General features: G+C 38.3%; 3 protein-coding genes across 7 annotated transcripts; all 3 read left to right on the forward strand.

The window, feature by feature from the left end:
* Positions 1 to 125: 125 nt before the first annotated feature.
* On the forward strand, positions 126 to 4038 carry LOC134879780 (uncharacterized). 2 transcript variants are annotated; one of them, XM_063906284.1, is made up of 10 exons: positions 130 to 451; positions 1066 to 1410; positions 1575 to 1670; positions 1807 to 1857; positions 2589 to 2615; positions 2735 to 2917; positions 3369 to 3416; positions 3507 to 3569; positions 3663 to 3689; positions 3778 to 4038. In XM_063906284.1, the coding sequence occupies exons 1-10, from the start codon at positions 391 to 393 to the stop codon at positions 3834 to 3836; spliced, it is 960 nt and encodes a 319-aa protein (XP_063762354.1). In that variant the 5' UTR covers positions 130 to 390; the 3' UTR covers positions 3837 to 4038. The 2 variants fall into 2 exon arrangements, with proteins under 2 accessions (XP_063762355.1, XP_063762354.1); XM_063906285.1 differs by lacking the exon at positions 2589 to 2615 and having other exon boundaries at positions 126 to 451.
* A 685-nt stretch (positions 4039 to 4723) lies between these two features.
* Positions 4724 to 7131, forward strand: LOC134880533 (zona pellucida sperm-binding protein 4-like). Of its 4 annotated transcripts, none has more exons than XM_063907495.1 (10): positions 4724 to 4974; positions 5058 to 5179; positions 5258 to 5360; positions 5451 to 5668; positions 5750 to 5838; positions 5923 to 6056; positions 6246 to 6435; positions 6537 to 6675; positions 6738 to 6816; positions 6930 to 7131. In XM_063907495.1, the coding sequence occupies exons 1-10, from the start codon at positions 4770 to 4772 to the stop codon at positions 7019 to 7021; spliced, it is 1371 nt and encodes a 456-aa protein (XP_063763565.1). In that variant the 5' UTR covers positions 4724 to 4769; the 3' UTR covers positions 7022 to 7131. The 4 variants fall into 4 exon arrangements, with proteins under 4 accessions (XP_063763565.1, XP_063763567.1, XP_063763566.1 ...); XM_063907497.1 differs by having other exon boundaries at positions 4725 to 4974; positions 5941 to 6056; XM_063907496.1 differs by having other exon boundaries at positions 4726 to 4974; positions 6753 to 6816.
* Positions 7132 to 7527: 396 nt separating this feature from the next.
* Positions 7528 to 12688, forward strand: dhx40 (DEAH (Asp-Glu-Ala-His) box polypeptide 40). Its single transcript, XM_063906192.1, has 17 exons — positions 7528 to 7902; positions 8362 to 8507; positions 8593 to 8712; positions 8953 to 9189; positions 9316 to 9382; positions 9472 to 9603; positions 9687 to 9786; positions 9929 to 10015; positions 10141 to 10323; positions 10569 to 10649; positions 10754 to 10911; positions 10989 to 11103; positions 11266 to 11374; positions 11604 to 11698; positions 11830 to 11899; positions 12023 to 12251; positions 12462 to 12688. The coding sequence occupies exons 1-17, from the start codon at positions 7731 to 7733 to the stop codon at positions 12581 to 12583; spliced, it is 2223 nt and encodes a 740-aa protein (XP_063762262.1). The 5' UTR covers positions 7528 to 7730; the 3' UTR covers positions 12584 to 12688.
* The last annotated feature ends 750 nt before the right edge of the window (positions 12689 to 13438 follow it).

Consider the following 13438-nt stretch of genomic DNA (forward strand, 5'->3'; position numbering starts at 1 on the left):
AAATATGGGTTTGAAATATGCTTCTTCTACTTTCACCAGGCTTTGTGATCAAAACTTTCCATTGGTTTTGAACCAGGCCACTCTCCGGAAGCATCAACAGGTAGTGGTCTGGTGGAGGCATTTATTTTAGGCTTTTTTGCTTTCGCTCATATTCATCTATTGTACCATTGTGTCAAAAATGATTCTTGATTTTAATATATTGTTAGCCATAATCTACTTAGATCTTAAAAAAAAGAGAAATGTTGTGACAAACATTGAGTCTGTGCTTCGTGTGAAACTGCAAGACTTTAAAGCGCCTCTGTTGATGACTTGTGGTTTTGTCCCATGATGCTTCGAGGGGTTGCATTCAGCACAACGACATTGCTGCTAACACTGTAAGAGAGGCTGACAATGAATAATGACATGTGGATTTTCCTTTTAGCGCTTCACTTTATTTGTGTTTCTTCCAATGGTAAGTCTTTTAGTGAAATTAGAAAATGAAAATACCGTGTTTTTTAAACTTCATAAAAATACTGTGTTGTTATTTTTTTCAATCTATTTATTTGTTTAATCTTGTGCTTGTCTGTTCAAATTGTAATACCAAACATGTGGCAAGTATGTCAACAACTAGATAAGATAAGGCTAAAATGAACTATTATTGTATTTGAATGTATGTTATAATAATTTAATAATGAATCATATATTAAATAAAACCTTTTATTTTAATGTTTTAATTTAAATATGTTTTATCATTTTCTGCTTAATAATTGCTTATCTGATTAATCTTAATTTGCTCCCTATGAGGTGCACTGATCATTATTAATATAGTATTATTTGCCTAATTAAGCTTCTCCTTTTTGAATTTCAATGTAATATTATTTTTTAATAATGTAGTTAATGTTTTTTATTTTTCATATTTCACTGCTTTTTCTTCTGAATAGGCTTTAAAATCACATCTTAAAATGTCTACACTGAAGTGTTGAATACCTACAGTAATGAAAAGGAAGTGTTACTACTGTTGGGTATTTATGCTTGAGATAAGTGGCTTAAACTTTCCTCTTATATTTCCCTCTTTCCACTCCAAAGAGCCGTACATTAAGACGTCTTGTGAGCAGAATCCAGATGTGTGTGAGACGCACAGACTCCGCGCTTCGCTTGGTTCCTCTGTGCTTCTTCCATGCTACTTTAAAACAACTAACGTCACCTTTGTGTCATGGACCCACACTCCTGAGCTGGCCCTGCTGGATCTCACGTCTGCAGGTCGCATTGTGTTCCTGGACCCCAGGTTTGGTCGTGTGAAAGCGTTTCCAAACCAGGGTTCTGAGGGGAACTTCTCAATCAGCATCAGTGAGCTAAAAAACTCCGACCTGGGGTGTTACGTCTGTACACAAGAAGAGAAATGTCTTCAAGTGGAGTTGGTTGGTAAAAATGGTAATGTGATTCCTATTTTAAGTTCATTTTAGTAGCAGCATGTGCAGAGGCATGCAGCCTTTTTCCTTTCCATGGTCACAAACATTGTGGGCCAGAGAGGGCGAGTGTGTGAGTGGCAGTTTCCTGTAAAGTACATCCTTTAAAAACCACATGTCGTTTTGCAGGTGCTCAAAGCATATACATGATGCTACTGATGTACATTGGTGCTGCTGTGGCTGCTTTCATCTTGCTGAGCTTTGGTGGCTACTGCTGCAAAAAGTGTGAGTACTGGCCCTGTCTGACACTTTCAGTCCACACAGTTGGTCAAATAAAAAGTGCTTTGCTTCTTCATTGGGTATATGGATGGATCGTTGGAAGGATGGATTGGTTAATAAAAGAAAATGTTTTTTATTTCAGTCTGCTGTAAGACCACATCTCAGTACAATCCTGAATTTGCAGTTACTGAGGGTAAGCAATCATTTTTACAATTGACCATTTTTAAGTTATAAAAGCCTAAAGAATTCCCCATACTATATACACACATACTTTTAAATTATAACCCAGGAATAAATAGCAGCAATGTAAGGCATTTTAAATTGAAGTCCTTGTGTTATGAAGAGTTACATTTCTTATTTAAAAGATACTGTTTATTATGCACAGAATGAAATATCCATGACAGAGCACACTGGCAATGGACAATGTTAAATGGTACTGTAGAAAACATCTGTCCTTCAAAAGACAAGGTAGTTTTAGGAAATTATTTTATTGTTGTCAGGTCAAGAAAATTCATACCACGTCGTGAAAGTGCATTGAGGTTCTAAGGAAGTCAAAAATCCCCCGTTTTGTGAGAGAGAAATCCCTAAAACGTGTTTGCTGGAGCATAATCTCATAGGTTGAGAAAAGATAAATGGCTACTAGACTGAAACGTCTCATGGATGAATAGTTGTGGGTTCAATGTTTTGGATAGTGAAGACTGGACAGACTTTTTGACCTTTGACCCTAAAATATCCAGGTGTAGGTGTCAGTAACTCACCTGAGGAAACAGGCAGTGCCAGTAGATCAACAACAGGGATGTAATAAAAACCAGTCATTTAGGTTAATACATGTGATGCACTAATAAGACAATAATGAAAGTAACATTTTTGTTGTGTTTTCTTGACAAGTAACTGTACTGTACACTGTGTGTCCTTTCCCTACAGGCGCAAACAATGATAATCTTGTTTATGGTGAGAGTAATGACAGCTCTTTCTTCTTCTTCTTCTTCGTCGTCTTCGTCTTTGTTATCACACCTAAAACATTATCATTGTCTAATCATTTCTAAACTGATCTTTTTGTCCAAAAACAGAAAATGAGGACCAAGGCCCATTCAACCAGCAGGAACTCCCCGGAAATTATTGCAACACAGTATCAGGAGCGCTGCCTCCTCCGGACATGACTCTGCACCCTCCAAGCAGCAGTGGGATTTATCCAAATTTAGACGAGTTTCAGAGGACGGAGAGTCTGAGAACTAAGCAGAGATTTCATAGAGGTGCTTAATATCCAGTATCCATTACTGCTGTTTGTATAACTGGTGACAAGTGATGGAAGAAGTATCCAGATTCTTACCACAGATACCACAGTCATGGGTTAAAAATGTTACCTAAGTAATAGTATAGAAGTATAATAAGCTTAATGTACTTTAACTTTCAAAAATACAATAATTTGTTGTAGAATGGCTCTTCAAAAGGTGTTTTGCATTTTCTATACTGCTGAGTAGATTGGTTTTTAAAATACAATTTATTTTAAAAGTTATTTGTTTCCGTTTTAAAGGTAGTGGAGTAGAATTAGAAACAAGTGGAAAATGTTAATACTCAAGTAAAGTAAAAGTACTTCAATTTCTTTCAGCACAATCCTTGAATAAATGTACTCAAATGCATTTAACACCTGCTAATGACTTATTTCATCTTGACAAAGTGAAGTAACTCCTTTCTCCTCTCCAGAACTCTTCAACAGATTACGGCAAGCAAGCAGCAGGCGCCATTATTATGGTAATATAATTATGTTTTATTAAATCACATACTTTCAATGTTTTCAGGAACTTCACTTGTTCATTTTTCACATTATTTCATGCTTCACAGTTAACCAACATCAAATGAGGCAGCAACAAGCCAATGCAGCTCAGAAGGAGAAGCGTCACAAAGGTATTTAGATTTGATTTGTGTGTAAGAATTAAACGATGAATGCAAAAAAAAAACTAAATCAGTTGTATTGTTTGTTATTGTGTTTGGCTGCAGGTCGTGGGAAGAAGAAAGTCAAAGACAGTGAGTGCTGAGTTTATCTGTTGGCATGTTCAAGATGAAATAACATGTGCTCAACTTGTCTTCAAGTTCTGCTTTGTTTCCCTGTCAGATGGTGAATTCAAAAACCCGATTTACAACAGAAGCTTAGACCAGCTCAACAACCTGTAGATAGTTAAGAGAGTTTAAACAGCTGCCGAGACAGAAGCAGTATCAACATCCTTTCTAATCACAATGTAGTTTACTGTTTTTTCATATTATAACTTGATAAATGTCTTGTTTGCTGCATAACATAACTGTTTGTTTCTGTACATCTATCAGACAAAGACAGATTGCTGTTGGGTGAAGTTCATTAAATAAAGATCTTAACACAAAAACCCAGAAGTAGTCAGTATTTTTGTTTAATAAGACAGATTTTTATTTATTTTATTTACTTTTATGCACTTTGAAAATTATAGCCTTTTTTTAAATAATATTTTTACTACACTGACACCAAAGTAGGTTGTCACATCGAAGGAATTTAAAATGTATAAAAGTGCATAAATAAACACAGTGTACACACAGTCAGTAGGGGCTTGGACTGGGAATCGTAGGGTTGCCGGTTCAAGTCCCCGAACAGACTTGAAATATGGTAAGTGGACTGCTACTTGGAGAGGTCCCAGTTCACCTCCTAGGCCATGCTGTGGTGCCCTTGTGCAAGGCACCGGACACCTCCAATCCCCCCTCCCAATTGCTCCCCGGGCGCTGCACAATAGCTGCCCACTGCTCCTAGTACTAGGATGGGTTAAATGCAGAGGACCAATTTCACTGTGTGTGCTCTGCTGTGTGCATGTATGTGACTAATAAAGAAGGCTTCATCCTCCGATTCTATCTATCTATCTACATTTAAATACATAAAAAATATCAAATATAGAAATGTAACAAACAAAATACTATAAAAACTATAATGAAATTATATATATATATATATATATAACAAATAAAAGGGATTAAGAATGGTGCAGAATTGTGTAAAAATAATTGTGAGTTGCTTTCACTCTCCTGCGAGCCGTGCCAATCAGCCCAAATGAGAAGCAGCTGCTGCACCTGTCACACTATCCAAGGATGTGGCTCCATAGCACTCACTTCCTTTTAGTCTCATTATCACTTATATTTTTGAAATGTAAAGCTCATGCTGCGTCCAAAAAATCCCAAGCTGAAGTTTCTAACCCTGGCACTAATCATACATCCATTTGCCACGATGAGTTCATGTCTGTTTACCTTTCAAAGACGCAATTTCCTGATCTCCGTTTCAATATTTATGTTCAAGGTAAGTCAGACACGCTCAATATATTGATACATAGCTTGTAAAGAATTTACTATGCTCTTGTTTTTGCCCAAATTGACACACAGATGAGAACAGTGGATATTACCAAGCCATCTCTATAGCAAAACAGTGCCACTACTTCCTTGGAGAAGCTGACACCTTTATTGTCTTAACTGTCGCTCCAAATGGATGCTTTGTGAAAAGACAAGTAAGCTTAAAAGAGTGTGTTTATTTTGAATGCAGATTTGTATTTTTCATACTCTAATTTGACCATTTTGTTTATTAGAATGATGTCACAAGTCTGACTGTTGTCATCATAGCACTTGCAGACAGAGGGAGAGTTGAAATTGTCAAGTCAATACCTCTCCTCTGTGAAAGGAAAATAAAAGGTAGTGATTCTAATTTTAAACTATTGAAATATAATGCCAACATGTTTCAGGAGTTAGATTAATATTAAATGATCAGTGTATTTTCTACAGAGGTGAACACAAATGATAAACCACTGGAGTCAAAAAACAAATTTTGCAACAAGGATGGGTTCAACATTACTATTTATCAAAATGCTACAGTCCCACCTCTGAACCTGGATGCTGTCTGGATCCCTTCTGGCCAAAACGAAAACTGTAAACCCAAAATGAAATCCAAGGTAGCTGTCACATTCAGCTTTCCATTCACTGATTGTGGCACTCAGTCCAAGGTAAATTAAATTACCTCCAATCAACACAGAATCAGTTATAGTTTATAGAATAAAAATAACTGTGTTTGCTGTGTCTTGCAGAACGCAGACGGGATCATGACTTTCTGGGTCAACATTGAGGTGAAACAACATCTGCATGAAGGCCCTATTTTTCGTGACACTCCTCTCCTGTAAGTAATTAAAATGCTCCACTTAACTAGTCCTGGTGTGTGAAAGTAATGGCCACTTGTTTATTTTCTTTAATGGTTTTTTAGTCATACTGTACATTGCAGCTTTGCACTGGCACAAATCACTCAGCTGGTTGTCGAGGTTCAGGGTGGAAAATCTGAGTACCCGTCCACACTGAAGAATGAAGGAATACTGAGGACGGAAATGAGGTTTGCCAAAGGTCAAGTCGGTCAAATTGCTGCTATGTTTGTTTTTATGTGAGTTTCTATCCAACACAAAGTCTTAGAGCAATAGAAAGTCCCATCAAACAATTGTTAACGCACAATATGAAAATAGATTAACTGCTTTTACATTGAAAGTACAGTTTAAGATTTGCTCAAGCCTTATTTCTTTTTACTCCAATCTACAGATTCCAACTACAAGTCTTTCTATTCCTCTCGAGACCCTCCAACAGTGACAGAGCTTGGCAAGCCTGTGTATGTGGAAGTGTTTGTTCTCAAACAGGAAGACAAGGACATGGTGTTGTTGCTTGAAGACTGCTGGGCGACACCGACTAAAAACCCATATGACCCACAAAGATGGAACCTGCTCATTAAGGGGTGACTTCACAATAAGACGTGTGTTAATATCCGAGATGTGTACGTTAACATATGATATTTGCATGTATTGATCAACCACAATTCACTTGTATCCTATCCAGATGTCCTTTCAGTGGTGATAGCCGCCAAACTGGTGTGTTGCCAGTTGTCTCCAGTAAGGCGCTGAAATATCCCTCTCTTCATAAATGGTTTGTGGTCAAGATGTTCTCATTTGTGAAGCCACCAGTGTTTGAAAACCCGGTATGTAATGTAACACATTTAAAAAAAGAAAATAGATCAACGATAACATTTTTTAAAAATAGGATGTTTCATTGCAGGTATATTTCCACTGTGCCATAGAGATATGTAAGGGACCAGATTGCTTACAATCCTGCAGTGATAGTAAGTGGATTTGCAGACTTTTGAAACTGTTATGAAATCTATGTTTGTTTATTGATTTACACACTTAATTTCATGTTACACTAAAATATTGTTTGTTTTTCCGTGTTTTTCAGAAAGCCGTACATTAAAACGAATCGTACCAGGACCAGCACAGAGCATTCTTTACAGTGTAGTCTCTGGTGGACCTCTTATTTATCTATTGTAAATAACCAGAAAAAGTCCTGGTATTTAAATAAATATTTCAAAGCACACTAGAGAAACCGTTCAGGCAAACATTGTCCATGATTTGTAATAAAAAATAAACCTGTGATTTACTATGATGGGCTTGAACAGATTCATCTTCGAATCTTAACTCATTTTGTGTCATTTTTTCAATTAAGACCCACTCATTCAAACGTGTACCATAAGGATTGTGGTGAATACCTCAGAAGAAAAAAACATTAAAATAAATACGCTGATCCCTGGTAAATCTTCACATCCAACAATATAAAATTCCTGGTTCCATGATGTTTTCATGCAGATAAACCTATCAATGTTCTTAGGGAATTTGTTAAGTACAATAAATGTATATATACTACAGTTTTACTCATAGACTGTATAGATTTGAGTACATTTATGTTTGAATAGGATAAATTAATCAAGTTCAGCAAAGCTTTTATTGTGGTAGTGGCGCTTCGGTCACGTGCTCCCATCTCGACCAATAGAAACGCAGAATGAGTTAGTTTGCGGAAGTTGTTCGACGAGCGTGTCACAGAAATGTGAAAGAAACTGCAATTTTGTTAAGTTTTATACCGTCAGTGGGCACACACTCCAACCAAACCGTGTACCGGGTGGTAAATATCGGTATTTGCTTCGCCTGGTCAGCTCTTCACACTGTTAACTGCAAGTAAAGGTGCCCAACGTTGTCAGGTATTATGCCCAAATCAACGAGATCGGACCCGAAAGAAAATGACTCGAAGAACCTGCCGATCTATCAGCACAAAGCCAAGCTGATTCAGGCCGTCAAAGACAGCACTTTTCTGGTCATCACCGGTGAGACTGGCAGCGGGAAAACCACACAACTTCCAAAGTACCTGCATCAAGCTGGTAAGCTGTGTTTTAGCTGTTTACTCTGTGGTTATATGAAGTTATTGCTAATGCACAAACTGCATGGATCAGAACTACAATGTAATAATCGTTAAAGGTCTAAAGTTAAGAGACAGCATTGAAATGTGATAGTGGTTTAAGGAGAGAGACTACTGATAAAGGGGGATACATACAATGCAAAGTATGAGTATATCCTTTTTAAATGTATCATTAGAAGATAGATGGAACTGAAACTGGCAATGTTGTTTTGTTTGTGTACCCTACTGCTAAAGCGAAGATTTCTAACTCGGAGTAGGTTGTGAGAAACAAATATGACAGCAAAATAGGCTATACTCTGAAAATGGACTTCTAGTGTCTGTCATTTGTTAACACAGCAGCCATGGCCTTGTATGTCTTGCTAGGGCCCAAATGTTACCACTAAACTCTAACGTAAATTACTTCCTCTTGTTTGTATTGCAGGGTTTTGTAAAGATGGCAAAATTGGCATCACCCAGCCCCGCAGAGTGGCTGCCATCACAGTGGCCCAGAGGGTAGCCCATGAGATGCAATGCACTCTTGGTAGAGAGGTTGGCTACCAAGTACGCTTTGATGACTGCACATCAGAGGTGAGGCGGGCAGAAATCCCCTGAACAAACTACAATGTATCTCTTGTAAATATTTGTTGACATAAAATGTGACTGTTTTATCCAGAGCACGGAGGTGAAGTACATGACTGACGGCTGCCTGCTCAGAGAGATCCTGGCAGATCCTGTCCTTCCTCAGTACAGCGTTGTCATCTTGGATGAAGTCCACGAGCGCAGCCTCAACACAGTGAGTCGCTATGACGTTGATCCAAGATGTTAAACATTGATATACTTTTTGGATTTAAATTATATAATGTGTAAAACTAAGTTTCCAAATGTAGATTTAAAAAATGACATAACATGATAGATAGGATAAATAATTTAAACAAAATATTTAGATATGGTACATTTTACGTACTTTAACGCAAAGTTAAGAGTTACCCACATTTTATTTTAATATTTTTAAATGTGTTTGTATTCGTTGCAGGATATTCTCCTTGGTCTTTTGAAGAAAAGATTATCCAACCCTGCCAAAGCCACCAAGGGTCGGGAATCTCCTTTGAAGGTGGTGGTGATGTCAGCCACCTTGGAAACGGACAAACTCTCCGCCTTTCTCGGCGACTGTCCCGTTTTTGCTATTCCTGGGAGGATGTTTCCTGTCACCAGCACATTTGGTTTTGCTGTGGGACCTAAAGACTTGGAGAGCACTGGTTATGTGAAAGAGGTAGAGATTTCCATCCGGCGAATAAGATGTACTTTATACAGTCATGTCCCAATTACCAAGTTTAATTGTGTTAAAGCTTGATGCACTTTGTTGGTATTCACACAATTTTACATGTTTGCACTTCAGGTGGTAAAAGTGGCCCTTGATTTGCACACCAGTGAAATGGCAGGGGATATTCTTGTCTTTTTGACAGGTCAGTCATAACTATCAAGCTCTAAGATCATATTTCAACTTAACCCTGAGGCATTTAGTGATGTAAATTCTCCATGTTTCACATCACAGGACAGTCAGAGATTGAGCGCGCCTGCGACATGTTGTATGAAAAAGCTGAATCTATAGACTACCGCTACGATGTGCAGGACCAAACCGTGGAGGGCCTTCTTATTTTGCCCCTTTACGGATCCATGCCCACTGGTAAAAATATACATCTTGTGACGTAACTTCAAATTATTATTTTTTTACCCACATTAACTGTATTATGTTTGATCACGTCATAGATCAACAGAGGCAGATCTTTCAGCCACCACCTCCAGGAATCAGGAAGTGTGTAGTGGCCACTAACATCGCAGCGACATCTCTCACCATCAATGGCATAAAGTGAGTGAGCCTTGTGGATTTTAGCTGACCACATGGCAGCATTTAGAAGATATATAAGAAGACTTAACCTAATTAATCTAATTAACCTTATTAAAATATTTCAAGCAAAAACATATGATCATCAAAATCTTTACCCATAAAGGTACATCGTTGACAGCGGATTTGTGAAGCAACTCAACCACAACTCAAGGGTGGGCATGGATATCTTGGAGGTGGTGCCTATTTCAAAGTGAGTTTTGGAAAAATGAACATGTCATTTCAAACCTGCAAAAAGCTATTCTCCTACAAACACCCATGCCATTATAAAAGCTTGCAAACAGATGTTTTAAATGTGGTTTTTTGTTGTGTTATTAGGAGTGAGGCTCAGCAGAGAGCAGGCCGAGCTGGAAGAACATCAGCCGGGAAGTGCTTTCGAATCTACAATAAGGAATTCTGGGAAAAGTGTATGCCTGAGTATACAGTGCCAGAAATCCAGAGGACGAGTCTGACTGCAGTGATTCTCACCCTCAAGTGCCTGGGTGTTCATGATGTCATTAGGTACACTGATTTCTTTCACCTTCTCCAGATATTGAACGGTTTTATTGTCAATGCACAAAAGCTACAGCGTACTTTTTGGAAATGAAAAGAAGAGAGAATAAAATATTGACGCAATGATGCGGGTAAAATGCAGGAATAAGTAAACAATGTACAGTTATAATAGAATAAGATGTAACAATGGGTCAAATTAAACACTTCACGGGAAGAAACTTAATGTTTTTGGTAATGATTTGGTTTCTGTTAAGGTTCCCTTATCCAGACTGTCCAGAGGAGAGGTTTATTCTGGAGGCTTTAAAACAGCTATACCAATTTGATGCCATCGACAGGTGAGTGGTAAACCCTGTGGACCTCCTAAGCTCAGGAGTAGTGGGTTTAAGTAATATTCTGTGTGAAATGTCATGCCCTTAACTGTCTGTTATGTTGGCTGTAGGAGAGGCAGAGTGACCAGGCTGGGGGAGCTGATGGTGGAGTTCCCCCTGCACCCAGGCCTCACCAGAGCCCTGCTCAAAGCCGCCTCACTGGGCTGTCAGGACCTGCTGCTCCCGGTGGCCGCCATGTTGTCTGTGGAGAACATTTTCATCAGGCCTGGTCAGTACGCTTAGCTTGATCATTTATTTACTGTGTCAGGAAGTGTGGTGTGAAGACTGATCTCTTCCTGCCTACAGGCCACCCGGAGAAGCAGAAGGAGGCAGATACAATACACAGAGCGCTGGCTGCCAAGACCGGCAGTATGAACGACTTCGCCACCCTCCTCAGTGTGTTCCAGTCATGTAAATCCAGGTAAATAACTCATTAATGCTGCAAGATACATGGTGTTTATGTGCGTGTAAAAAGACATGTCATTGTTAGTTCATCACTCACTGTGTTTTTAGCACGTTATAATGCATGATGATGTACTTTCACATCTGTTGTAAGTGTGAGCCTTTCTTTTGCTTCTTGCAGCGACAGACCGTCAGCGTGGTGTAAAGATCATTGGGTCCACTGGAGGGCGCTGAAGTCAGCCTTCAGTGTGGAGACTCAATTGAGGGACATCCTCCTTCGGCTCCAACAGGTTTGAAAAACTATTTTTTATATCATTAACTGATTGGTGCCCATGCTTTATTGAATCCTTAATATTGCTGTAATGTACACATTTGGATTCTGCCTAGTTATTGTTAGCTGTGATAGCTGCCCCCACATCAGTGTTCCATTATTTTGTCAATGGAGCTCTATGAAGATAACTTTGGTCTAGTTTGTTTGCCATCACACCTTCATTTGAGTGTGACTTTTGTTCCTTTCAGAAGAGAGATTTCCCTGTGGAAACATTTGAGGGCAACAAGAGTGAACTCTTCAGACGTTGCCTGTGCACAGGATACTTCACTAACGTCGCCAGAAGGTATCACCAATGTTTATTTAGGATCATCTATATTCAACACTCCTTTGGGATTCCTTTATTATTTCTTAGTGATGTAATATTTGCTACGTTTGAAAGAATCATCAGTCAAATGTTTTATTTCCCCAACATAGGTCTGTCGGAAAGGTGTTTTGCACAATGGACGGTCACGGATCCATGGTTCACATTCATCCAGCCTCATCGGTAAATACTTTTAAGAATATCTTAATAGATAAAACACAGTTTCATTGAGGACACATTACTTTTGGAGCCACCACTTTCATGCCTTTTCACTGAATTTCTACTTTGATCCCTTTTTGCTCCAAGCTGTTTGATCAGGAGGGTGAGCTACACTGGATTATCTTCCACGATGTGCTGGTGACCTCACGGGTGTACGTCAGGACGGCGTGTCCTATTCGATACGAGTGGGTGAAGGACTTGTTACCTAAACTCCATGAGGTGGATGTCTATGAGCTGAGCAGTGTGGCAAGAGAAGAAGTGACTGAGGAGGAGATGAAAAAGTGGGAGAGCAGGGAAGCAGCCAAAAGACCAGCAGGTTTTCAGAATTAAATTCACATACGTTTTGAATTGTGTTGTTCTACAGCTTAATGGTTAATGTTAATAATCCTATTTTATAAAATAATCCAAAATAAGAGTCTACCTATTGTACAGGGTGGATTGAAAGGCCATTTGGTTGTTTTACAATTTGGTGTGGCTGAAGAATTAAGTCATCTATAACAGAATACATGCATTGTTCTTTTTTCAGAGATTTCTACTGAGGACGCAATGAAGAAGGTGGAAAAGCGAAACGACGAAACCACTGTTGGTGACGCTCGTGCACGCTACTTGCAGAGAAAGCAACAAAGACAACAAAATAAAGCTCTTTAATAAAAAGTTCTGCTTTTTATGGACATGATACATATGATGTATCACACAGCTGCATTTTTGGAAATGAGACCTGTATAATAAACATTTGTTACATTTATAAAATTGCCTTACTCTTCTTCAATCTCTCCACTTAACACACACTTTAGAAAAATGTATGTTTTGTTTTGATGGGTCTTTCAACAAGGTTCACATCTAAAGTAATGTTCTGCTTTATTCTTAAACAATGAGTAGATTAATCTTTATACTACCAACTTGCCGACCCAAGGGGTATACTTTTTGTCATGCGTCACAACCCAATGACTAAACACTATTGTTTGTTTTTAAGTGCTTTTAAATAAAACGCCATGTATTGGGATCTTAAAACCCCTGATTCAAATGTTCCATATTCGGCCAATTTAGATGTATTAGATCAACATATTAATTGAGATATTGTTTACCATGATACCTAATTGGAAGTACTGCACACTATTGCCTCCAAAAAAATAGGAGAACAGTCAGTTTTGTTCAGATGTCCTTAATTACATAGGCAGTAATGTTTTGCAATCGATTTTAAAACATTTTTCTATAATGTTTGTTTTGTACAGTAGTTCATACTGGGGTCCCCAGTCTGTCTTTCCCATATGTAAAATATGTTGCTAGGATCTGACCATGTTGTTGCTTGAAGGGGAGAGACACTACAGGGAAATAGATTCTATGTTAAAAGCTGCCTCAAAAAACTCCCCCATATGACTTACACACTTTTATTTTAGTAAAACTTGATAGGCCTATATGCAAATTAATTGAAAAATAATTACTACAATAGTGTCTTTATTTCACATGCATTATTAGAACATAAATGAAAACATTAGATAAAGC

The sequence above is a fragment of the Eleginops maclovinus genome, chromosome 18 (genome assembly GCF_036324505.1).
Source record: "Eleginops maclovinus isolate JMC-PN-2008 ecotype Puerto Natales chromosome 18, JC_Emac_rtc_rv5, whole genome shotgun sequence".
NCBI classification, from domain to species: domain Eukaryota; kingdom Metazoa; phylum Chordata; class Actinopteri; order Perciformes; family Eleginopidae; genus Eleginops; species Eleginops maclovinus.